At 61.7% G+C, this 24,977-nt stretch overlaps 2 protein-coding genes across 2 annotated transcripts; one reads left to right on the forward strand and one right to left on the reverse strand.

The window, feature by feature from the left end:
- The first annotated feature begins 594 nt into the window (after window positions 1–594).
- ARAP3 (ArfGAP with RhoGAP domain, ankyrin repeat and PH domain 3) lies at window positions 595–21,030 on the forward strand. The gene is made up of 34 exons (XM_027711813.2): window positions 595–643; window positions 2,253–3,365; window positions 3,929–3,990; window positions 4,313–4,386; window positions 4,820–4,890; window positions 9,105–9,374; window positions 9,810–9,879; window positions 10,313–10,433; window positions 10,608–10,795; window positions 11,610–11,716; window positions 11,823–12,022; window positions 12,153–12,238; window positions 12,409–12,591; window positions 12,810–12,972; window positions 13,278–13,409; window positions 13,482–13,635; window positions 13,783–13,885; window positions 14,095–14,293; window positions 14,379–14,442; window positions 14,738–14,901; window positions 15,012–15,224; window positions 15,385–15,490; window positions 16,012–16,159; window positions 16,304–16,372; window positions 16,664–16,738; window positions 16,859–16,973; window positions 17,136–17,264; window positions 17,446–17,579; window positions 17,724–17,806; window positions 18,005–18,040; window positions 18,476–18,539; window positions 18,683–18,820; window positions 19,156–19,194; window positions 19,858–21,030. Exons 2-34 carry the CDS (start codon window positions 2,293–2,295, stop codon window positions 20,422–20,424), a joined length of 5,400 nt encoding a protein of 1,799 aa, XP_027567614.2. The 5' UTR covers window positions 595–643; window positions 2,253–2,292; the 3' UTR covers window positions 20,425–21,030.
- On the reverse strand, window positions 20,965–23,476 carry LOC113983057 (proteinase-activated receptor 3-like). The gene is given in 4 exon segments (XM_027711811.2): window positions 20,965–20,989; window positions 21,151–21,299; window positions 21,301–22,319; window positions 23,344–23,476. Coding segments are annotated over 4 exon segments (1,290 nt in total). The 5' UTR covers window positions 23,441–23,476.
- Between the last annotated feature and the right edge of the window lie 1,501 nt (window positions 23,477–24,977).

The raw sequence follows: 24,977 nt of genomic DNA on the forward strand, positions 1-24,977 counted from the left end.
AGTGCCAGTCCTCCCAAGTGCCCTCATGAGCATGAACAGTTTTCCCTCTTTCCTCCCACTTGGCAGCACCTTCTCAGCAGCTGCACCCTTCCCAGTCCTGTGCCATGGCAGAGACAGTGAATATCTCCTCTTGCCTCCAGCCAGGGGCAGAAACAGCAGATGGAGCTGAATACATCCAAGAACTTCAGAGATATCCCTCGGCAACACATCCTTGGAGTGTGGGTCTCAGGGAATCCTGGTCCCCCATGGCAATGAGTGTCTGAGGGCTCGCAGTGGGAAGCAGGACCCTTGCTGGGAAGGCAAGGGAAGAATGAGGAGTGAGCAAGGAGGGTGGGGGACAGCCCCCAAAAGGAGGGCAGAGCCTGGCTGAGGGACAGGACACGGGGCAGCATCATGCCTGGGAAGGGACAGGACAGGAGGGTGGGACAGGGATGGGGACCAGAGGGTTGGCCTGGAGGAGGGACCGGCAGTGGGAGGCGCAGGCTGGGTGCTGTGAAGCCCGTCTGCACCCGCAGCAGTTCCTGCAGGGAATTGCTTTGGCATCACCCTGGAGCCCAGAGCAGGGCAGCCCTGGAGCCCTCAGCAGCACTGCCACCATGCTGCTCCACCAGAGCCGGCCCTGGGGGGCTGCAGACCACAAGAGGTGAGGGCGAACCCCGAGGGTGGCAGGGGATGGATGGGACAGACTTGGGGACGGTGGGGAAGGGACTGGGCCAGTCCATGCCCACTGCACTGGCTGGTCCACGTGGGTTTGTAGGGATGGGATGATGTCCACCTGCCTGTGAGGTGCCACTGCCCATGGGCACGGCTGGACTGTCCCAAAGTGCCACCCCACAACTTGGTGCCCGGCACAGCCCAGGTACCCCCTGCCTGGGCAGGGGGGGTTCTCATGAGCCAGCTGAAGCCCCAGGCAGGACAGGCAGAGAGCAAAGCTGGCCACAGATCCCTCAGGGCGATATAGGCATGAGAAAGGAGGAAATTGCCCCATTTCATCGCCGGGCTGCTGGGCAGAAGTGGGTACAACGCTTTAACCCTGTGGCACAAACAGCCAGCCCACATCGGTGCTGGGCTCCCCCTGCCCTTTATGTAGGTCCTGCATCAACAAGCAGCCTTCCAGCTGCCATGTGCCCGTGCTCTGCTCTGCAAATCCTGCTCCCCCAGCTCCTGCCGTGACTGTCCCTCCTTCCTCTCTGACAGCATCCCCCCCACGTGCTCGCAGTGACAGCGCTGCCCCTGCCAGGCACTTCCCCGTGGCACCCGCGGCACCCGGGCAGGCAGCGCTGGGGAGCCGGAGCTGCCCGTGCCGGGGCGCGGGGGCTCAGCCCGGCTGTCCCTCGGCGGGTTTGGGACGCAGCTCCTGCGGGAGGGGGCAGGGGATGCGTGGGAGCGTGCAGGCAGCAGGAAGGAAGCCTGCGCCGAACAATAGAGGGAAATGGAGGAACTGGAAAAAGACCCAGTGGCAGCACAGTCAGCACAGATGGTTTAGTGCGGAGCCGCATGATTCATGGGAAAAAGGCCCTCAGCGCCCCGCGGGCAGCCCGCGGCTCTGTCCCGGGGCTGTGCTGCCAAATCGTTTGGGGATGGGGGTCCCTGATGGGAGACGAGCCTGGTGGAACACGTCCGTCCGTGTCGATGTGCTGGCGGTGGGGGGTCCGTCCCGGCCGGGGGTGGGTGGGAGGCTGTCCCCCCTCTGCCTGCCCGTGAGTCATGCTGACCTCTCCCATGCCCTCGCCAGCAGTGAGAGAGAGAGATTATGGTCTGGCCCTTCCGGCTGCAGAGCCCTCCCCGAGCCGGCCGGCACAGGAGCTCATCCCCTGGGAGGGGCCGTGCTGCTCCCCCCGTTATCTGCCCGGGACACCCCCGCGGCTGCGCCGGCTCTTGTCCTCCCGCCCAGCCCCGCGCTCGGCACAGCCCGGGATGTCCCAGCGCTCGGCGTCTGCTCGACCACCCGCTCCCCCGTGAGCCCCCGGGCGCTCGGTTCCTGCCCGGGCTCAGGTCACGGCCTCGCCGACAACGCGGGGCCAGATCCGGCAGCTCCGGGGAGGGGTGGAGAGGCTTGGGCTGAGGAACAACAGGATGCCGGCTCCTCGAGCTGGGAGGTGAGCGACTCCGGGGAGAGCAGCGAGGTGGGGAGACCTATGGAAGAAGCATCCTGCGCTCCCACTCACAGGGTCTGTGCCCTTCACGGCAGCTGAACCCACCCCCTTCCCTGGCTGCTGCCCCCTCACCCCCTTTCTCTCCTCCTTGCACAGATGATGGGCTGAGCACCCCTTGCAGAGGCACCCCAGGGCCATGAGCTCCCCGTGCGGCCCTGACTCGGATATCGCAGACTGGCTGGCCACCATCCACTTGCAGAGGTACCGGGATGTCTTCAAGCAGCACGGCTACCACGTGGCCAGAGATGCCGCCTCGCTGGACGGGCACGACCTGCAGCAGCTCGGCATCACCGCCACCGGGCACCGCAAGAGGATCCTCAGCCTGGCGCAGCAGACGCGGGTGCTGAGTCAACCCCATACAGGACGCGCAGCAGGAGACACCCCTTCCCGAGCCACGGAGGCCCTGGATGCCCCCCAGGCGGGCAAGGATGCCATGAAAGCACAGCCAGGAGGGACTACCGACGCCTTTAGGACACAGCAGCGTGTTGCTGCGCCCAGCCAGGCATCGCCTGTAGAGAAGGACCCTGCTCCTCCCGTCGCGAAGCCGGTCCCCAAGCCGAGGACGGTTTTCCCTCGCTCAAAGCCCGAGCAGGGGTTAGTGCCCGTGCCACCAGCGCGCTCCACAGTGCCAGCACGCGGCCCGGGCAGCGGCGGGGCACCTGCAGCCTTTGTGGTACTAGAGGGGTTTGTGCCGGGGGAGAGCTCCACGGATTTGGAGCGCCCGGAGCCCAGGCCAGCCCCGCCGGCTGATCCAGGGGCAGCCGTGGCCATGGGTGTGATAACATCCCGACTGCGAGCTCGGGAGAGCCCTCGGGAGGAGACACGGCCATCCCCAGCTCCGAATCATGGACAAACCTTGGAGCCGTCGGAGAAATCCCCCCCGTCCGTGCCGTCTGTCCCACCACGGCACAGCCACAGGGTCCTGGCAGCTGAGCCCAGCCCTGGGAACGTGCCGGAGGGTCACCCCCGCTCCCACCCTCCCCTGCTCGCCGCAGCCGCCCCAGCCAGGAGAGATCCCTCGCCGTGCCCCAGGGTGGGAGCAGGGCAGGGCCGGCTGGAGATGGTGTCCAATGTCATCTACGAAGGACTGGAGCGCCCGGCAGCACCTGCTGAGGACTCGGGAGGGGAGGATGGTCCCCAGGGTGAGGGTCTCCCTCAGCCCCCGGCTCTGTCCCCGCAGGAGCTGACCCAGCCGGATGACAAGCCTGAGTAAGCAGATGCTTCCCCTCGCCCCTGGGAGTGGAGGGGGGTGCAGAGCAGCCAGAGGCAACAATCCAAAGAGCCCCCCACCCTCGGAACCCCATCCCACCCCAGAGCCTGTGCCTGCCTGCCTCCAGGTGCCAGACAAAGCCCTTTCCCCACTTTCCCTATGTCTTTTCCAAGCTCTGGATACAGCAGCTGGGATCCCTCTGATATGACAGGGTGGCCCTGGGCCCCTGGATGGCTCCTTCTGGTTGTGGGGAGAAGTTGCTGCCCCTTCCTTGCCTCCCCAGCAGCAGGGCTGGAGGTCCCCAGCATGGTGAGGGGGTGACTGAGCGAGGGTTCTGGGGCTGGTTCCTGCTGGGAAATGCCCAGGAGACAGAGCCTGGCAGGTCCCAGGGTGGAGAGGAGAAGGGAGCAAGGAGGGCACTGGGAGCAGGGAGGGGGTGCTGCACATTCCAGAGGGCAAAGCCGGGCTCAGCCTGGGTCAGGAGTAGCCTCCAGCCAGATGGGACCCCACAGGCTCCCAGCCCAGCCCAGCCCAGCCCAGTAACCCCTCTCCTGTTTTCCAGCAGTCCCGCCTGGCCCAGCGGGGCCCTGCCCCCCGTCCCGCAGAGACCCACCGGCAAGCCAGGTGAGAGCCCCAGGGCACTGGTGAGCACTGGGGACTTCCTGGTGTCCCAGGGAAGGGGGGAGAGGGGGGCACACGCACACCTTGCCTTTCCCCTGGGTCCTGCCCAGTGCTCCTGCCTCGCTCAGGGACTGGGGTGCCCCATTCCAAGGCAGCACCCAACCCCACAAGTGTTTGGGCTGGCATCTCTGCCATGTCGTGTGCCCTGGATGTTGGGGTGCACTGTGGGCTCAGGAGGGTCCCCCTCCAATGTTGGGGGTCCTGGCTGGTCTCTCCCTCACCACAGGCACCACTGACTGCCTTTCCCTCCCACGTCTCCCCACAGAGGTGAACGAGCAGCCCGTCAGCCCCTACAGCGAGACCATCTTTGGGCACGTAGCCCCATCCCGGGACCTGAAGGTGAGGGCAGACTGTGGGGATGGTGGCTGTCCCCTGCTGTCACTCTGCATCCTACCAGCTGCTGCAAAGCTGGGAGCTGCAACTGGTGAGCCCATGGTGCCCAGCAGTGCCTGGTGAAGGTTCTTCCCCAGAGGGCGGTTGGGCACTGACCAGGCTCCCCAGGGCAGTGGGCACAGCCCCAAGGCTGCCAGAGCTCAGGGAGTGTTTGGACAGTGCTCTCAGGGACAGGGTGGGATTGTTGGGGTGTCTGTGCAGGGCCAGGAATTGGACTGGATGATCCTTGTGAGTCCCTTCCAGCTCAGGATATTCTGTGATTCTGTGCTGGGTTGGGGGTCACAGACTGAGCCCCCTGCACTGTGGGCTGGGCAGGATGAGGAGATCTGGGATGGGAGAGGGCACAGGGAGAGGAGATGTGACTGTTCTCTCCCCACAGGGTGTTGGCATCTCCGCTGGTCAGAGCTACGAGGCAGTGTCCGAGCTGGACCTGGAGCGAGAAGTCCGCAGGTGGGATCACCTCCCTGGGCTACAGGGGCTGGGCTGGGCTCAGGGTCAGGGGTTTGCATGCCAGGGGACAGGGGACACTTCTGGGGACAGGGGACATCTCTGGGGACAGCCTGAGAGGGAATGGGGGGTTTCCCCCCACCATAGAGCTGATCAGAAGTGTCTGGGATCAGGTCAGCAGCCTCCAGGAGAGCTGGTGGGTTTGGAAAGAAGGAGCTGTGCTGGTGGGTGGCCCCTGGGGGGACAGGGCTTGGCAACAAACATTGTGGGTGCACAGTTGAGGCAGCACCAGTGGCAATGGACACCTGCACACCCAGAGGAGCCTGGATTTGGCCTCTGGGAGTGGGAAAACACCACAGGCGACAGGGATTACTCATAAATGAGATAGTTCCGAGCTCCAGATGGAGGGATGTGCAATATCCGAAGGGTCCAGCATCATCAGATCAGCATTTGCTGCTCAGTCACACTGTGTTAGACACTGAAATTGTGAGGGGCACCTTTAAAATGCTTTTGAAATGTACTTTCCATACCTCCTGATAGCATCTCAGAAAGAGGAAGGAAAGCTGCTCTTCCCATTTCGGATGGGGAGGGTTCCTTTTCCTGTGTTGCTCAGAGGAGGAGGTGAGCTGCAGCTCTGTGTCCTTCAGCTCTGGCCATGGCCTTGCTGGCCAGTGCATGCCCATGGCCCTTTCTGGCCCAGTGTTGGTCCAGCCCATCTCCTGCTGTGGGTGTTTGTCACTGATCCAGTGGCACGGAGCTGACACAGCCACGGGCGGGGAACTGCAAATACCTGGGAACAGGAGTTTTGCAAACAGAAATCCTGAAATCTCCCGTGGAGCCTCTGAATCAGCAGTTCAGAGCAGAGCTGGGCACTGCCCTGTGGGTCACAGTCTCCATCCAGTGGCTTCCAAGGAGTTGGGATCCAGAATATCCTGAGATCATTAGTCAGGCACTTGCAGCTGTGGACCTACCAGGGAGTCTGCAGCCTGGTCTTGCTGAGAAGAGGCAGGATGTGACTGTCAGCAGTGTCAGGGGCAGTGGCTCACAGGTTTTTTTCCTCCCAGACTGAGCACAAGGGTGGTTGGGGTGTGAGGAGTGGAAGTAGCGACAGAAAAGCCTTTGAAGACCTTTTGCGTTGTGCTCCATTCCACATCCAGCTGCTCCAACGCTTTCCTCCCTCAACCAGCCCCACTGGTCTGACCACGATCCCTTGGAGCAGAGCTATGGGCTCCTGCTCAGCTGCTGAGGGGCTGCTGGCCAGCCCTGGTCCTTCTGTGGGACCTCCTCATCCTCCTCCTCAGCACTTGTGTTTCTCCAGTTCAGCCAGTCCTCATCCTGCTGACCGGCAGCTGGTCACTGGGAATAACAGGAGGGTCTCCTGCAGCCCACAGATCCGCTTGTTACAGGAAATATTTCCCACTCCCAAACTTCAGAGAGTCCCTTCTTCCCTTTTCTTCTACCTGTGGTAGCTCTTCTCACCCTGTTGTGGGGGAGCTTTGCCTGGAGCCCTCTTGCTTTCTAGGCAGTGCCAGTGTTAGGGGTGGGCACAGCCACCTCACCAGCAACAAAATATCCTCAGCAAAGAGGAAAAGGAATGCAAAATTCCCTGGGAAACTGAGAGCCGAGTCTCTGAGGGTCCAGCAGAGCCTGGAGTTTAGGGTGGGATTTACCTGCTCTCACACTGACCACCTACATGCAAGCTGGTGATGCTCAGCCCCCTGAAATGCTGATGCCAAAAGCATCCCCTGCCCTACTCCAGACATCAGTCTCACAGGAGAGAGGTGGTGGCACAGCAGTGTCTGTGTCACCCTGTGGAGCTCAAGGGACTGGGTCAGACTCACCAGGCAGCGTCGTGAGGATGGTGGACTCTGCCCTGGTTTGCTCCGAGACCCTGGACTGATGCACCTCACACCTCGAGGCATCTTCCCTTCAGGAAAAGAAACACTGGGAATGCTGTGTCCTTGACAGCCTATTCCTTACCTCCCTCCCTCCCTCCTTCCCTCCAGGTGCCCACTCACAGGTTCATTGACTGTGACCTCCAGCTGCAGTAACCAGATCCAGGATCAGCTCCTTGGTCCCCTCACCACCAGCAGGTCCCTTCCCTCCATCGCCCAACCTCCGTCCTCCACCAGATCTCCCACATGAGCACAGACAGGATGACATTGCCCCAACTCATTGCACCTCAGGGATCACCCTTCAGGCTCAGCTGGCCTGGAAATACCTTCTCCTGGCCCTGGGGACTCATTTGTCCCCAGGGTTACTTGTCTTCACTGCCTGACACCAGCTGGAAGGACATGACCTGGCCTTCGCAGACTTGTTGTTTGGAGGCTTCATCCACCAGCCCTGTCCTTGAGGCCAGAGCTGGGTCTTGGTGTGTTCCCGGGATGCTGAGAGACCCCACTCCAGCCAGACCACGGGCTTTGCTTGTCCCTGGCAGATGCTCCCTGTCCTCCAGCTCTTTATAGCTTCACTGGCTGTAAGTCATGGCTCAGGAAGGGGCTGTTATGGATTTTATCTGCTTTTTCTCTTGCTCTGACCCATTCCCTGGGTCTGTCTCCCCCTCAACCCTGGCACTCAAGGCTGATGTCTGCCTCTGACTCACTGAGTCCTCCAGCTGCCCTGTTGCCTGGCCAGTCCCTCCTGAAGAAGCTGCAGACCAGGCTGGGACTGCAGCCAGATGACTCACCCTGCCAAGGCTCTGTTATGCTAATTAAACAGTAATTTTCCTTGTGCTTTGAGCCTTCCAGCCACCCCTGGCCATTTCTTGCCCTTCCTTTGGCTCCAGACACTGGAGCCAAACAGGCTGTTTTCCCTCTCTATCACCTCCTCATCCCATACACCACCCCACTTCTCCAAGAACCCACCTGCAGCCTGGGTGGGTCCAGCCCAGCATCCTCCCAGACAGACTCGCTCCTGTTCCATGTGGATCAGGGACATCTGATGTCTCATGGCCTCACAAGGTGCCTGTCCAGGGCCAAAGCACAGATCCATGCACAGCCTTGGCTCCTAGGATGAGTCAGTGCCCAAAACCAGGTGTTGGGAGAATTTGAGGTCTTTCTGCTCCAAAAGCATTTCTAGTCATGCATTCACACTGGAGGCAGTTTCTCATATTCAGGGGGTTTCTCCTTCACAGATTTCTCCTTCTGCAAGGAGGAGTCCCACAGGTCAGGTGCTCCTTTCCCAAGTGCTCCTGAGCCTTGCTCCTGCTGGCTCTCTATGATGTCCCCCAGCTCCTGTGTGCTCTCCTCGTGAACCCGCCCCCATCACTCACCCTGTGCCCCTGGAGATGCCCAGCCTGCTCAGGTGCTCCTCAGGCAGAAGCTGGGACAGGGCTTAGACCCTCCTTGTTGCCTTTCTTGGAGCCTTTCTTTCATGCTGGCACTGGATTCCACAGTGGAATCCTGGGTGCTCTCCTGTGGGTGCTGGCGTGTTCTGCCTTCCATGGCTCTCTTCCTGCCCATCACCATTTCACCTGGGCAGCTCCCCTGTGAGCTCCTGGGACTGTCAGACATTTTCCAGCACATTTCCTTTTCAGGGAAAGAAAAATGGCTGGAAAGAGAAATGAGAGGGCTGATGGGAAGGGGCAGCCTTAGCCCTGGTTTATTTTTATAATTTCCTTTTATTGTTGTGGTTGGAGAGGCTCAGCAGGCCTGGCTGGGGGCTTTAGCATGGCTTCCCAAGGAGATAGAGATCTTGGATTCCCAAGGTGCAGGAGCTCCACTGGCCCATCTGTCCATCTCAATCCTTTTACAGGGCATTTTGGCTGGGCACAAGAGCAGGCACAAGGTGTCGTGGCAGAAAGATCTTCACGGTTCCAGAAAGTTTGGAGGGGCAGAGGGAGAGGGGCTGAGAGCCCTGGTGAGGTGGGAGCTGGGATGGGTGTAGAGCAGGGAACAGGACATGGGGCGGGGGAGCTGCCGGGCTTTGGTTTGCTGCCTATGAAGAGGGGAAGGAGGTAATGCCAGGGATTTGGAGTGTGTGGTGGCCCCAACCTTGCCATGATGTAGGACTGGCTGAGCCTCAGGCTGCTGATGGCCTCATGAGCACTGAGCCCTTGTCCCACCCTGCTCTCGGAGACGCAAACACTCACATCCCTGGGTGCCCCGAGCGCTCAGGACAGGGACAGGGGCAATGGGAGGTGTCCCCAGATGGGGTGGGATTAGCCAGGAGCCTGCATGGTGAGCAGCCTGGCTCCCTCACAGCCCCATGTGCCACAGGACAGGCAGCGAGTGCAGCAGCGAGGGACGGAGCGAGGACGAGGAGACCCGGAGCCGGCTCATCGACCGCATCGTCCAGAACGACACCGAGGGCTATTCCACCGTGGAGGCACCGCGGGCCGAGGGGGCCCCCTTCAGCCTCCCAGCCCATCTCTACCCAGACGAGGTCCTGGACGACCTCACCATCTCCCCCTACGCCAGCTTCACGTCGCTCTCCGAGCCCCGGCCCACCATGCTCAGTGGCTGGCTGGACAAGCTCTCCCCACAGGGGTACGTGGGACAGCCATGGGATCACAGAATGGGTTGGGTTGGGAGGGATCTCAAAGCTATCCTGTGGGTGCTGGGGTGTCCCAGCTGCCATGACTTTCTCAAAGCTCATCTTGTTCCCACCCCCGGCCATGGGCACAGACACCTTCCACTAGACCAGGTTGCTCCAAGCTGTGTCCAACCTGCCCTGGAACACTTTCAGGGGTGGGATGGGGCAGCCTCCATAGGTGAAGTCCCCTTGGGTGAGGTGGCCACACTGGTCACTGTGCTGCTGGGGCAGCCAGACCTCCCTGTGGGAGGAGAACCCTCTTGGGTACCCCAGCTGTGCTGCAAAGGTGTCTGTGCAGCCATCCTTGGGGGAAGGGGGGATCTGTGAGCAGATGTGGGGTCCTCGGGGGGATCATCCCCTTCCCAACAGTTTTTCTGCCGTCCCAACAGGAACTATGTCTTCCAGAGGCGCTACGTCCGTTTCGACGGGAAGAACCTGATGTACTTCAGCAGCGAGAAGGTACAAAGGGACAGGATGGGGCAGGGTGGGGAGGTTGCACTGTGCCTTGACACCACAGGGGCTGCTATACCCCCTTTACCTCCCCTTGTCCTTCTGTGAGGAGCCAGCAATGCTTTGCCTTCCCCAGGGTGGAGCAGCCATGGCCCTGATGCCTGGTGGGCTCCTAAAACAGCCTCAGCCATGGGAAGCTCGGGGTAGCAAGGGGCCCTCTGCCAACAGGGAGCAGGAAAGGGGGGGTCCTGCTGGCTCACAAACCCTGGGGCAGACTGAAAATAGGATACCAGCCATGGATCCATCCTTTCCTACCTGGCTGCTGGTGCCCCCTGGGCTGTGCTATGAGGCAGCACCCAGGGGATGTGGAGGATGTGCCAGGTTATGGGGGTGCCCTGTGGGGAGGGCAAAGGGGGTTAACCCTGCCTGGGGCCCATTCCAGGAGCCCTACCCCAAGGGGGTGATCCCGCTGTCCGTGATCGAGATGGCTCGTTCCAACAAGGACAACAAGTTCCAGGTTGTCACCAGCCATCGGATCTTCGTCTTCCGTGCTGAGAACGAGGGTGAGTGAAAACCCAGGCCCCCAGTCCCCAAAGAACCATCCCTGCCTCCCTCCTCCATCTGGAGCATCCCAAGGGCAGCTCTCACCGCATCCCTGCCATGCCTGCCGGGTGCTCTGCTCCATGCCAGGGCTGTTGGGAAGGGCTCAGCCCTGCTCCCTCATGCCTGGTCCCCAGCCCAGAGGAATGAGTGGTGCTCCACGCTGCAGAAGAAGGTGATGGACCAGCGCCTGGTGGGGTCCCGACCCCGGCCCGCCAACACCGCTCACTGCCAGAAGTCGGGGACCCTGGAGCTGAAGGGCCAGAAGTCCAAGGTGTTCGCAGCCCTGAGCCTGCCTGAGATGTGGCTGTACAAGAGTGAGCAGGTTCGTGGCCAGAGCAGCCCCCCGGCTGGCACAGAGGGCTGTGCCAATGGCAGATGGGATGGCAGGGATGGAGGGAGCTTAGCCAGGGTTGGTGCCAAAGAGGGAGCAGAGAGGAAAAGGATGGGCAGAAGAAAGGGAATGGCAGGGCAGGAAGATGGAGATCCTGCACAGGGCAGCAGTATTGGATACCAGGAGTGGACCACCCTCCTCATCTCCTCGCTGTCACCAACTTATCGTCATCTCTGCCGGGTGCTTTGGTCTCAGTCACACCAAGGCATCCCAATCCATCACAGGGTGGGTGGGTCACTGAGCATGGAATCAGCAGCAAACACGTCTGCTGCAAGGGGCATCTGCCCCATGGGAAGCAGCAGGGCACTGTCACCTCACACCCTGCTGCTGCCCACAGAACCCCCACTTCCTTCCTGCTCAATTTTCTCACCTTTCTGGGTTTTTTTTCCATCACCTCATTTCCAGGTTGCCCAGCAATCAGCATCAACTGAGGGTTTGGCTCAGGATGATGTTTGTCTTATGAGTGTCCCTGACTCAAATCCTGAAAACAGAAGGACCTGGATAGCCGGGTTTCAGGGGCTGTGGGCAGAACTTGCATTTCATTCGAAGGCATAACATATTTGCAGGGTGCTTTATGTCAGGCCACGTGAGGTGGCTGAGAGACATGGCAGGGTCTCATCCAGGCAAAGCGGGGATGGGATGATGGGGGTACCGGAGGCCCCAACATCACGGGTGTGTCCGGAGTGGTGTGTCCACCACGGCTGTGGCACTGCAGGACCAACAGCAGTGTCACTCTGAATTGCAGTTCTTCAAAATGGGCATTGGCATGTTCTTCATTGAGATGCGTGGCTCCACCATCCGCGAAGCCAAGAACCGCAGCTTCGAGCTCATCACCCCCTCCAAAACGTTCAGGTATCCCCGGCACCCAGGTGGGATGAGGTGGGAGGAACAGCCAGGTGCCAGGCCTGGGTGCTGGTTGCTGCAGTGCCCTGAGTTTTGGCTGTGCTGGCGCCCACAGTTTCGTGGCGGAGTCGGAGCGGGAGAAGCGGGAGTGGATGGAGGCGCTGCAGGAGGCCATGGCTGAGATGCTCTATGACTACGAGGTGGCAGAGAAGATCTGGTCCAACAAAGCCAACAAATACTGTGCAGACTGCTGGGCTCAGAGTCCCGACTGGGCATCCATCAACCTCTGCGTGGTCATCTGCAAGCAGTGTGCAGGTGGGGACATCTCCCCGGGGGGCACATGGGGGCCTGCTTGGGCAGGCAGGTGCTGGCTGGAGTATGGGCACAGCTTGGGTCCCAGTTCCCTGGCAGGGTCAAGGGGTGCTCACTCTCCTGCTCCCCGCAGGGCAGCACCGCAGCCTGGGCTCCAACATTTCCAAGGTGCAAAGCCTGAAGCTGGACACCAGCGTCTGGTCCAACGAGATCGTACAGGTAGAGGCACTCGGGGCAGGGCACCGGGGCTGGCACGGTGTGCTCAGGGGCCAGGCTGCTCCTCTAGCAGGGCAGCAGCCCCATGGTCTCTGTTGGGGTGCAGGAACACTGGCAATCCTGCTCCTCCCGCTGGCCCTGGTGCTCACCATGACCACGGGGCTCTCCTGCAGCTCTTCATCGTGCTGGGAAACGACCGAGCCAACCGGTTCTGGGCCGCTCGGCTCCCGGCGAGCGAGGCCATCCACCCGGACAGCAGCGCCGAGCAGAGGCGGGAATTCATCTCCCGCAAGTACCGGGAGGGCCGGTACCGCCTGCCCCATCCCCACTGCCCCACCCAGGAGGACGTGCTCCAGGTAGGGGCCACCTCAGGAGACCGGGGTGCTGGGAACCATCCCAGAGCTCCTGGTTTGAGATGCCAACACCTCCTGCCTGGCTGTGCGTGCACACCCCCTCGTGCCAGGCATATCTTGGGAGGTTGTGCCCCGGTTTGCCTGCCTTCAAACATCCCTAGGAGTGGTCTGGGGTCTCCATGAGCCGGGACGTGGTCCCTAAAGGCACTGTCTCACCCCAGGCACTGTGCACTGCGGTGGCAGGACCAACCCTCCTCAAGACCATCCTGCAGTTCTTCTCGTCCTCAGAGGCTGGTCTGGCATCTGACCCTGCTGCCAGTGAGGTGGCCCCAGGGGCTGACCTTTGGTGGGGATTGGAGAGCAAAAGGCCCAGGAACCTTTCAGGTAATGAGGACCCTCAAGCCCCATCTGTGATGGGGACACTTCCTCCTTTCCATTGCCCCTGTCCCCCTCGGCATGCCCCAAGGCTGGGGACATCATCAGGTGCTGAGGCTCCCTGGGGACCCCGCCTGGGACTCTCTTTTAGGATGGGGCAAGGCAGCAGTTCCTCTGGAGCCCCTTTTCAGGGAACCCCATGCCTGGCACACCCCCTTGCCCACACCTCCATGAGTGGGATCTCCCGACCCCTCTGTTACTCACAATTTGGTGGGTGCCTGCTCCCACCCCACTCTCAGTGCCGTGCCCCACAGGGAGCCCCTGCACAGGGGAACCGGGTCCGGAGGGCGTCTACAACGAGATCACACAGCCAGTGACACACAGCGGGTACCTGCACCGGGCCACGGCCCCCCCAAAGCTCCCAGGTGCCAAGAAGAGCAAAGAGGGTGAGTGTGGGGAGTGCAGGAGGGCATCCAGGGGGTGCCCATCCCGGTGCCACTGACCCCATGTTCCCACAGACTTCCAGCGCACGTGGTGCTCCCTGGAGAGATCCCTGCTCTTCTTCGAGACAGAGAAATGCACTGAGCCCCTGGGCCACATTGAGAGTGGGGACCTCCTCTCCCTGGGTGTCAGCAGAGCTCAAGCACTCACCAGCCCCTGCCCCACCGAAAGGTACCCCCAGCCGTGCCCCCACCACGTGCCCAGAGAGCCTGGGGGCACACAGAGGGCTTTTCTCCTGCTGGGTGCGATGGTCTGCCCTGGCTCTGGGTGCAGGGTCGGGGTAGGGGCTGCCCTGATGGGCTGGTTCATCCTCTGCAGGTTTCGCTTCACTCTCGAGCTGTTCCTCGCTGGGGAAAAAGTGCAGCAGCTGGGAACTGATGGGCCTGAGACACTGCAGGCCTGGGCCAGTGCCATCGGCAAGGTGAGCCAGCCCCAGCCCCGGCACCCTGCTGTGTCCCCAGGATCTGCCCTCACTGATTCCTCCCAACCTCTTGATCTGCTGTGGGAAGCACCCTCCTCCCTTTCCAGGGGGTCTCATCCTCCCTGGTGACCTACCCCATCCTCATGGGAGTCATCACTCGGGGGTTGAGCCCTGAATTCACCCAGCTCGTCTCTCGCTCCGTCCCACAGTGGTTCACACCCGTGAGCTGTCACTGCCTGCTGGGCTACGAGTTCCAGCGCGTGGGCCAGCTGCGCTACAAGTGCATGCTCAACCCTGAGAGGTGGCAGCAGGCCTTCTTCATCCTCCAGAAAGCTCACCTCTTCATCTGCCCCGCCGAGGAGGACGGGGCTGAGGACAGCATCAACCTCCGGCGGCTGCAGGAGCTCAGTGAGTGCTGTCACAGCCCGGCACAGGCACCGTGCGGTGGTGGCTGTGCACGGCTCTGACCCCTCCACCTCTCACCCCAACGCAGGTCTGGTTCCCCCCACGGAGACTCCAGACAAGAAGGAGATGCTGATCCTGGTGGAGATGGGGAGGTGAGTCCTGGCCATGGGAATGATGGGGAATGAGCCAGGCAAGCCCAGCAGGCTGCCCAGGGCAGAGCCACTTATGCGTGGGTCGATGCTGATCCAAACCCCATGGTGGGGATGCTACTGGGACAGCAGAGCTGTGACAAGGGGTTTGCAGAGGTCACTCCAGCCTGGGTCTCTTGATGGGGTAGCATATCCCTCAGCTCAGCCTGGCTGTGCCTTGCTCCCTGTCCCAGGCAGGAGGGGATAACCTGCCCCTCCGGCAACGTTCATTCCCTCTTTTCTGCCTTGTTGTTCTCAGGACATTTTACCTGCAGGGCTTGTCACGGGTGGACTCGGCAGCGTGGTACACGGACATCCAGGCCTCGGCAGGGGGCCGGGGCAACGCGCTGCGGGACCAGCAGCTGAGCCGGGGGGACATCCCCATCATCGTGGACAGCTGCATCGCCTTCATCACCCAGTACGGTGAGCACGGCACGGCTGGAACAGCCCCCAGCGCACCGCGGGGGCCACCAGCCCCACTGGGGATTATCTGAGCAGGACCGAGCCCCTGTGACCCCGTGTCCCTGTCCCAGGGCTGCGGCACGAGGGGATTTACCGCAAGAACGGAGCCAAGTCGCGGATCAAGGTACTGATGGAGGAGTTCCGGCGGGACGCCCGCAACGTCAAGCTGCGCATCAACGACAACTTCATCGAGGACGTCACTGACGTCCTGAAGAGGTTCTTCCGCGAGCTGGAAGATCCCATCTTCACCCTGGAGCTGCACCCGCAGTGGAAGGAGGCTGCAGGTACCTCCTTCACCCGACGCTGCTCCCATGCTGGGCCACCTGCCAGGGTTCCCTGGGGCCGGTATCCCACAGGATCCTGGTGCCAACCCTGGTCATCTCTGTATCATCTCTGGATCTGCTGCTCTCAGCAGTGATCCATGACATGGGTCCCTCCCTCCAGAAATCCCCTCGAAGCCCCAGCGCCTGGAGCGGTACAAGGAGCTCATCCATCGCCTGCCCCGCCTCAACCACAAGACCCTGGCTGCGCTCATCGGGCACCTCTACCGGTCAGTGGGCCACCTCCCTGCAGGGTCCCCTGGTCCAGCCAGGGTCCCCAAGAACAGTCAGTATGTGGGGTCTCCCTGCTCCCCAGGGAATGCTGCCTTCCAACCCTGAGAGACAGGAGGAGCCCCATGCCCGTGCCCTGCCACACCAGCCCTCTGGATGGTGCTGGAACATGCTACTCTGGGACACCTTGAATGTTCCCAAAGTCATCCTGCAGCAAGGGGGAGTGACAGGAGGTTTGGGACTAGGGGACACCCCCCTGTGGGATGTAGACTTCACTAAATGCCCAAAACAGAACACTACATTCCCATTCCTGACTCAGCGGCTGAGGTGGGGCTCTTGTCTGGTTTGATGGCAGCAGGAAGTTCTCATAACAGGAACTGCCTGGCTTGAAGTTCCCATTGCTGGTGGGCTGGGTAAATTCGAGCTGTTTTTCAGGAGAATTTGTATGAGGCAGGGGAGGGTGGATGGGGCTGAAACCCAGAGTGGGACCAGCCCCTCACCTCTCAGCTCCTTGTCCCAGGGTGCAGAAATGTGCAGACCTCAACCAGATGAGCACCAAGAACCTGTCACTGCTCTTTGCACCCAGCCTCTTCCAGACCGATGGCAAAGGGGAGCACGAGGTCAAGGTGATGGAAGATCTCATCGACAACTACGTCAGCATCTTCAATGTGAGCAGGGGCCTGCCAGCCCCCTCCAGCTCCCCTTACATCCCCCCATACTGTCCATCTCTGCCTCCCCTGCATTCCTCCATCCTGGCCTTGTGTCCTCCGTATCCCGCTCCACACTGACCCTGCTCCTCCTTCCTCCGGCAGATTGACGAGGACCAGGTATCCCAGATGGATCTGGAGAACAGCCTGATCACCACCTGGAAAGACACTCAGGTACTATGGATGTGCTTGCTGGCCCCCACCACACCAGGGACCCCCGGGCCGGTGGGACTGACTGGAGGGTGGGGACATTCCCAGCTGCCCACCCTGGGTCCCCACTGTCCCACACCAGATATTTGGGAAAGGACTTTCCCCACTTGTCTTCCCTTTGCCCATCACCTTGAGGCTCCTGCCCAGGGGAGAAGCAGCCCCAACTTCTTAAGAGACCATCACCAGCCCCTGGGATGATGGGATGTGCTCAGCACCCGTGCCAGCATGGCACCAACACCACCCGCTCTTCCCCAGCTCTCACAGGCAGGTGACCTCATCATCGAGGTTTACCTGGAGCAGAAGCTGCCCGACTGCTGTGTCACCCTGAAGGTGAGTCCCAAAGGAGGGCTGTGCCAGGGGGAGCGAGGAGGGACTCAGGCTCTGGGTGCAGCCTGTCCCTGGGACCCATCCTGCCACCGCCCACGCAGCTCCCCGTGTGTCTGGCCCCAGGTGTCCCCCACGATGACGGCCGAGGAACTCACCAACCAGGTGCTGGAGATGCGCAACGTGGCAGCCAGCCTGGACATCTGGCTGACCTTCGAGGCACTGGAGAACGGGGAGCTGGGTGAGCCTGGTGGGATGGCACGGGGGGGATACCCCTGGCATGGCTGGGCTGGTGGGAAGGAGGTGTGGGACAGGGGGAGGAGGCTTTGTGCTGGTGGCAGGGGGAATGTGGACTGGCACAGGGAACGGGGACAGAGAGATGAGAGTGTCTCTGCATCCCCAGAGAGGCCCCTGCACCCCAAGGAGAAGGTGCTGGAGCAAGCTTTGCAGTGGTGCAAGCTCCCGGAGCCCAGCGCCGCGTACCTGCTGGTGAGGAAGGTCCCCATTGGCGAGGGCAGCTGTCTGTTCACAGGTAAGGCAGCCGCAAAAAGTCCCAGCCCCTGGGGGTGTCCCCAGAGAGGGACAGCTCTGCCTGAACTTCCCCTTGCCCTGGCCGCTGCTCTGCAGCCATCAGGGTCACATCCCCGAGACCCACAGTGGGATCCTCCTGCCCCTCCCAGCCCCCCTCACCCCCATCTCCTCACTCTGGGCAGGTGTCAAGCGTGAGAGCCCCAAGTGTGGGCTGCTGAAATGCCGTGAGGAGCCCCCAAAGCTGCTGGGGAACAAGTTCCAGGAGCGTTACTTTGTGATCCGGGACCGGAGGCTGCTGCTGCTCAAGGAGAAGAGGGTACCCAGGGCATGGACCTGCACCCCGAGGGCAGGGGAGAGGCAGGGAGAGGCAGCCTGGGGACAGCGGTGGCATGGTGGTGGCTGTCCTCCTGGCAGGGAGGCTGGCACCAAGCTGGGCTGACCCACTGATTTCCCTCCCCAGAGTTCCAAGCCAGAACGGGAGTGGCCCCTGGATGCAGCCAAGGTTTACATGGGCATTAAGAAGAAGCTGAAGCCACCAGCCCAGTAAGTGGGTCCTTCCCTGGCCATGGCACCAGGGCATGAATCCCTCAATCCCTGCACCTGGCACATGAACCCACCTGCTGGGAGCACGCCAGGCTCCACCTGGAACCAAAGCTGGGTCTGTGGGACCACTGCCCACAGCCTTTGGGCTGTGTCTGAGCTTGGCACTGCTGCCCCACAGCCTGTCTCTTCCTTTCCTAGGTGGGGTTTCACACTGACCCTGGACAAGCAGCAGCTGTGAGTATCTGCCCCTGCCATCCTGGGGCTGGAGGGATGTCAAGATCTATCCCCAGTGTTAGTGGGACTGGGACAGCCAGGGCAGTGCTACAGGGCCCTGGGATCTGGCAGAGCTTGGGGCATGCCAGAGCCAGAGTGATGGGGCCACAAGGTCCCTGGCACAAGGGGGGAGCCAGGCTCCAGGGGTAATCCATCTCTCTACTACACACCCTTCCCACCTCCCCATCCCCACCAGCACCCCTGGGACATGCTGGGTGCCCAATGAGCTCTCACCTTGCCCTGAAGCAGCAATTTGGGCGTGCAATGAGTTTCAGAGGTGCAGCTCCACGGGGTGCAGCTGTGCCTGACAACCCCAGGCTCACAGACAAGGTGACAAGGGCGCAGGGGTCCCACTGGCCCTGCTCTCTGGCAACTTCTCTGCTGTCTCCTCTGCAGGTGCCTGGTGTGCTCGGGGCAGGCTGAGCTGTGGGACTGGACCACCAGCATCCTCAAGGCTCAGGTGGGTGTAGGACTGGCTGTGCCACCCAGATGGGCAGGACTGGGATGGGGCTGGGCAGGGCTGGGATGGGGGTGGTAGGGCTGGGATGGAGCTGCTAGGGCAGCCTGGCCTGACCCCTGTGCCCACCCTGTCCCTGTGCACAGCACGACGACCGGCACCCCGTGATCCTGCGCCGACGCTCCTCCTCCGACCTCGCCAAGCAGAAGTTTGGCACGATGCCACTGGTGCCCCTGCACGGGGACAGCACCGACGCCACCATGCTCTCTGCCAACCAGACCCTGGTAAAGCCCCCGCAGCTCCCCCTGCCCACGGGTGCTCCTGCACCCACCCTGGTCCTTGCACCCATCCCAAGACCGTGTGCCCACCCCAGAGCCCATGGGGTGGGTGTGTGCTGCCCGGCACCGCTGGGTGCTGTGGGTGTGTGTCCTTGTGCTCGGCAGTGTGTGTGCTGGGTGCTGTGTGCTGTGTGCTGTGCTCGTGTCCGTGGCAGCTCTCTGTGCCTGCAGACCCCACATGGGGGGTGCTGCACCCCACTGCCCCTCCTCTGCCTGCCGAGGCCCCCTGGCCCTGCCCCGTGCCCTCTGTGCTTACCTGTGCCCGTCTCCTCTGTTTCCAGCGCCGCCTGCACACGCGAAGGACTTTGTCCATGTTCTTTGTAAGTACCTGCACACGTGGAGCGTGTCCGTGGCTGGCTTTGCACTGCTCCTGCTGGCTACAGCAGCCAGGGCTCACCTGCAGCACCCCACCTATGCCCAGGCCATGCTGCATGTGCTGTGTGGCAGAGGGGGTGCCCATTGCTCTGCATGTCCTGCACCTGGGGATGGGGGTCCCTGTATGGTCCCGCTGTGGGCAAGCAAGACCACAACAGTCCAGCCCAGTTCCCAGAGCCTCTCTCACTGGGCACACATTGCCCAGAGGGGATCGGTAAAAGAAATGCAAGGAAACAGGTTTGGGTCCTGCTCCTCATCAAGTTATTGCTGGACTTCACCTCACCTGGCTTTGAGCTCTACGTGGGCATCCACCTGCCCTCCCCACCCCAGAGCCCCTCTGCCAAGGGCTGCTGGGCTGGTGGCATGGACCGTGCCTTGGCAAGGACCAAAATGCTCCCCCTCCATCAGTAATGGGGAGGAAAGGGGCAGCAGTGCCTGAGCCAAGAGACCTGGTGGAGGGTGGGTCCTCTGTGGGCATCAGCCCCATAGTGAGGGGCAAAGCTTCCCAGGCAGTGCCCGAGTGCAGGGAGGGCAAGGTGAGGGGGACTGAGGGGTCTAGCTGAGCAGTGTGGACAGTGCCCCTCACCCTGACCCCCTGCCCTCCCCAGCCCATGAAGATTCACCAGGACTCCCTGGAGGAGCAGCAGGAGAAGGAGGTGGACGCTGATCCTGTGTACGAGGAGGTGGGGAACTTCCCCGAGCTGGCCGTGCTGGACCTGGGGCAGGGGCTGCTGGCAGACCTGTCGGCTGTGCCCCCCGTGGACAGGTCCAAGAAACCAGCCCCATTCCCCGAGCAGCCCCCAGCCACCCCACTGCGCTCCTCGCTGCCTGCCAGCCCGGCCCAGAGGGTGACAGGTCCCTCTGTCACCAAAGCCGTGTCCCTCGAAAGGGGCTTGAACCTGGAGAGCGGCAAAGCTCCGACCCAGGGGCTCAGACCCACCAAAACAGCCTCTCTGGAGAGGAATGTGGAGCCTTCCCTGGCGCTGGACAGGGACTGGGAGCAGGCAGCCACACCGGGGAGCAGTCCTGGTGCAGAGAGCTCCCTGGAGCTGCCCAGGAAGAGGAGCCTGCAGCCTCCCTCGCCCATCAATGACAAACTCATCCAGGAGCTCAGCAGCGTCATCCTCAGGAAGAGCGATGGCCAAACCCCGGGGCCGGGCCAGCCGGTGACGTGAGCCGTGACCCGCCGTGCCAAAGGGGCAGCCACTGACCTGGGTGGCAGCGATGATGGGTCCCCCACGCTCCCACATCACGGAATCCACACTCTCCTCCTCCTTACACTGGAGCCGGGCAAGGATTGGGGACTGGTGGCCACCAAGGGACTAGTGGAGACCGGCATGCTGAGCCCTGGTACCCCCTCCTGGGAGGACTGGGGATGCTGCCACGAGTGCTCTCACTCATGAGTGGCACATCTGTCATGGAGCCCAGCACCGAGGGAAGCAAGTAAAAGGGAAAATAAAAGTGGAAACGTGGTGCCTGCATGTTTTGGCAGCACTGCACCGTGTCAGGCAGGGAGGCACACGGTGTCTGCCAGCACGGGGGGACACAGCCTGTCCCCTCTCCAGCACTGGGCCCATGGGGCAGGGTCAGGACACCCAAGTCACTCCCCCTTCCCTTCTTGTATTTACTGTGGCTTATTTTGGTGGGGGGGCAACAGGAGCAGGGCTGGCCGTGTGTGCCCAGCGTGTAGTCCGGCAATGGAGGACAGCCCCTGCTCAGGGAGGGGGTTTATACCTGTTCCTGCCACCAGCAGGGAGAAATAAAGGTTTATTTGTACTCTGGAGGGTTTGCTCACTGCAGGAGGAGTGGTGAGGGATGCCAGGGTGTGGCAGGAGGGGAGATCAAGGTGCCAGGGCCAGGCACCCAGCTGGGGGACCCATGAAATGGGGCAGTGCCAGCACCATCGGAGGAACTGCAAAACTGGGGCAAAGTCATAGTGAACCTCAGATCCAGGCGGGATTTTCTGCCCAAGTCTATTGCCAGCCCTTCGTGTTGGGCTCCACACTGCAGGATCCCTCCTCGCTGGGCAGGAGGACACAGCCTGGCACCCCCTGGCTCTGCTCACTGGACCTCAGGGGCAAGGCTGTCTTCTCCGTGGACCTCCCCATCGAGGACTCCAGCCCCCGCAGGCAGCGACCTCTGGCATCCTGGACCCAGCCCCGAAAATCCTGGGAGATGTAGAAGTAGATGAAGGGATCAAAGCAGTTGTTGAAGGCACTGAGCACCAGGGCCAGGGCATACCAGAAGTAGGTGATGTTGTGGCACCCCGTGGGCTCCAGTACGTAGTGGATGAAGAGCAGCACGTTGCTGGGGGTGAAGCAGAGGATGAAGACCAGGAGGACCAGGGCCAGGACACGCACCACCTGCCCATAGCACCTTCCCTTGGCCAGCAGCCGTGCCAGGATGCAGCTGTAGGAGATGGTCATGAGCACGAAGGGCAAACCAAAGCCCAGCCCCACCAGGGAGAGGAAATAGTAGCGGAAGAACATGTGTGTTCCCTTTTCTAGGACATCGTGGCATGTTGTGATGTTCAGGCTCGAGATATCTTGTGTCTGGGAGTGCAAAAGCAGAGGGCTCATGCCAGCCCCCACCACCAGCCAGATGCCCACACAGATGCCCACCTTGCCCCTGATCCAGCTGGAGCCCTTCCACAGGAACGGGTGTGCCACGGAGATGTAGCGCTCCAGGCCGATGCAGGTGAGGAAGAGGATGGAGCTGTACATGTTCCCATAGAAGAAGGCCACCATGGTGCGGCACAAGTAGTCCCCAAAGAACCAGTGGTTGCCCAAGAGGTGGTAGGAGATCTTGAAGGGCAGCAGGAGGACAAAGAGCAGGTCAGCACCAGCCAGGTTGAGCAGGAAGAGGGTGCTGGAACACCTCCTGAAGTTGGTGGCCAGGACCCAGCAGGCCAGAGCGTTGGCTGGCAGCCCCACGAGCAGGACCACGGAGTAGAGGGCGGGGAGGAGGAGGGTGCTGAGGGTGCTGCTGAGAAAAGCTTCCTCGGAGGCGCCGGGGCACAGGTTTTTCTCTCGGGGCGTGAGGGGGATGAAGGATCGCCCTTTGACAGGCACTGAGGAAGACACGAGGCATCACGCTCTGCCAAGAGCCCCCTCCCACTGCCCCCTCCCACTGGGGACCACGCAGGAGCTGTCCCCCTTCCCTGCAGCCCCCTCCCACTGGGGACCACGCAGGAGCTGTCCCCCTTCCCTGCAGAGCCGCCAGCAAACACAGGAGCTGGTGTCTCCTTGTCCCACAGCAGGGGCAGCTCCAACACGGGAGCCCCCAACATCCTGCTGCCCTGGCAAATCCGAGCTGTGCCACATCATGTACCATCCACCACAGCCGCAGTGCCAGCCCAGCTGGGCACCCTGCCCACATCCCAGCTGGGCTCTGCTCCCACGCACCGCTGCAGGGGCACGCAGCTCTGCTGACGTCCCTCGTCCTACCAAGCCCAGCACAACGGGATCAAAAAGGCAGATGGGAAACCCACACCAGCAGAGGGTTGGGATACATCCGTGCCAGGATGGGAGATGGGAGCTCCTGCCTCCTCCTCCCCAGCTCAGCTGCCCTCCATGGGTCCCTGTCTTCCTGCGGTTGGGGGTTTTTCGCTGCATGCGAAGAACAAACGCAAAGAAGAGGAAGGTCCCGGGACAAGGGACAGAAGTCTCCAGATCAGATCCCTTTTCTGGCTTGCTGACAAAATGCAGCCAGGCTCCGCTTCCCTACACATCACCCCTGGTTCCAAAAATTCCATCCAGGTGGGTCCCCAGAACGCTTCGTCCTGGGGGGCTTAGGTTACATCCAACAGGTTTCCCACAATCTCTGCCACCTCTCCACATCCAGGGAATGGGAAAATTCAGGTTACAAGAGAAGTAATCTGACTTTTGCTGCCAAAAGGGGAAATGCTGCCTGGGTTTCAGGCCTTCACTCAGATTTTCAGTGTGAACACCAAGGCAAGGCAGCAGAGCGGTGCCCCAAGCTTTCTCCATGACACCCAGATATCCCCTCCAAGTATGATGGCACGTGATATTGGGGTGTCCCCGCGAGGCCTCCCTGCCCTGTCCCATCACCCCCAGACCCAGCAAGGCACTTACTCGGGGAGGGTTGTGTGGCAGAGCCGAGCCAGGCGCAGCTGAGCAGGAGGGTGACACAGGCGGCAGCGCAGCCGGGCGATGGCACCGGCCGGGACATCTCTGCGGAGTGGCCGCTGCGCCAGCCGGGTCTGCACAAATGCCACAGGCAGGGCTGGTCCCCCTGCACGTCACTGCGGTGGGACCAGCCCCAGCCCCCTCCCCCTGCTCCCCTTCCTCTTTCTCCACCACGTCACCACCAGCGTCCTGCCCACGTCCCTGTGGTGTGCACGGCCAGACAGGAGCACAAGGTGTCAGACAGTTGTCACCACCCCCAAGCATCCAGGGGACATCATCGAGGCCGGGGGGATTTCCAGCCACCGGCACACAGCCACGCTGTGGGGAGGAGGACGCAGACATGAGGCGGCCGTAGGCAGACGGTGGAGAACGGCAGTGGGAAGATGGAGCTGTTTGTGCCCCACATGTGGGACAGGAAGGAGGCGGACGGTGACGTGTGTCCCTGCCCCACTGCAGCACCCCCAGGACACAGGGCACCTGCCTGCTCAGCCCTGCCAGGACCAGACACCCCCAGGGATCCATCACTGTGGTCGGGATGACCAGTTGATGTCACCCTGTAGATGGGGCCACCCTGTATTGTCCCACTCTGCTGTCCCCTCCCTGTCACCAAAGTGGGTGTTGGGTGGCCCTCACCCATTTTCCCAGCTCCCTCCTGCAGCAGAGGGGACAAGGAGGGGAATAACAGACCCGGTGACGCTTCTCCAGCCCAGCCCAGCCTCATGCACTGTCACGCACCAGGGGATCCAGGATGTGCAGCTGACTCCAAAAATGTCATGGAAAGAGCAAGAAGGGGATAATGGGACAGTGGAGTGAGCCACAAGCTCTGCAGGAACCACAGAGGAAAACCAGAACAGGGAAGTGAGAGCTGAAAGGGATGGGAGGGAAAGGAAGGGGATGGGGGACAGGGAGACAGACAGGACAAGGGATGGCTGGAGACACCTCATGATTCCAGGTGTCCCCCACCAAATGCCACTGCTCAGCACCGTGCCCGTGTCCCCATGGCAGGGTCCTGCCATGCCAGGGGCTCTGCATCTCCCATGTGACGTGGCACTCTGTGTGTCCCTGTGCCTGAGGGCTGAGGCCCCACTGCCCCACATGTCCTCGTGCCCAGAACCAGTGCCCCAGCACCCCACGTGTCACCATGTCCTGGGACCAGTGCCCTGTGTGTCCTCGTGCACAAGGACTTGGTCCCCAGCATTCCCAGTGCCCTGTGCTCCAGAACCCACCATGTCCCTATATCCCTGTGCTCCCCTGTCTCTCCATCTTCCTGTGACCCTGTGTCCCCATGTCTCCATGTCCCCATGTTCCCATGTCCCTGTCTTCACATGTCCCCATGTCTCTGTCTCCCATATCCCAGTGTCTCCATGTCCACATTTTCCCTCCCATGTCCCCATGTCCCTTCCTCCGTATCTCCCTGTGTTCCCGTGTCACTCATGTCCCTGTCCTCCTGCCCTCCTGTGTCCCCATGTCCCTGTGTCCCCATGTCCCATGTCCCCATGTCCTGCATCCCTGCCCTCCTGCCTCCCTGGGTCCCAGTCTCCTTGCTTCCCTTATCCCTGTGTCCCATGTCCCTGTCTTCC

This window comes from Pipra filicauda, unplaced genomic scaffold (assembly GCF_003945595.2).
Source record: "Pipra filicauda isolate LSUMZ 115617 unplaced genomic scaffold, ASM394559v2 scaffold551_size315643_pilon, whole genome shotgun sequence".
Taxonomy (NCBI): Eukaryota; Metazoa; Chordata; class Aves; order Passeriformes; family Pipridae; genus Pipra; species Pipra filicauda.

Coding starts and splice junctions, on each gene's coding strand:
- ARAP3 (XM_027711813.2), top strand. CDS start 2,293: ATGAGCTCCCCGTGCGGCCCTGACTCGGATATCGCAGACTGGCTGGCC. Junction 13,886..14,094: donor GGGCCAGTGCCATCGGCAAG/GTGAGCCAGCCC, acceptor TCCGTCCCACAG/TGGTTCACACCCGTGAGCTG. Junction 14,443..14,737: donor ATCCTGGTGGAGATGGGGAG/GTGAGTCCTGGC, acceptor TGTTGTTCTCAG/GACATTTTACCTGCAGGGCT.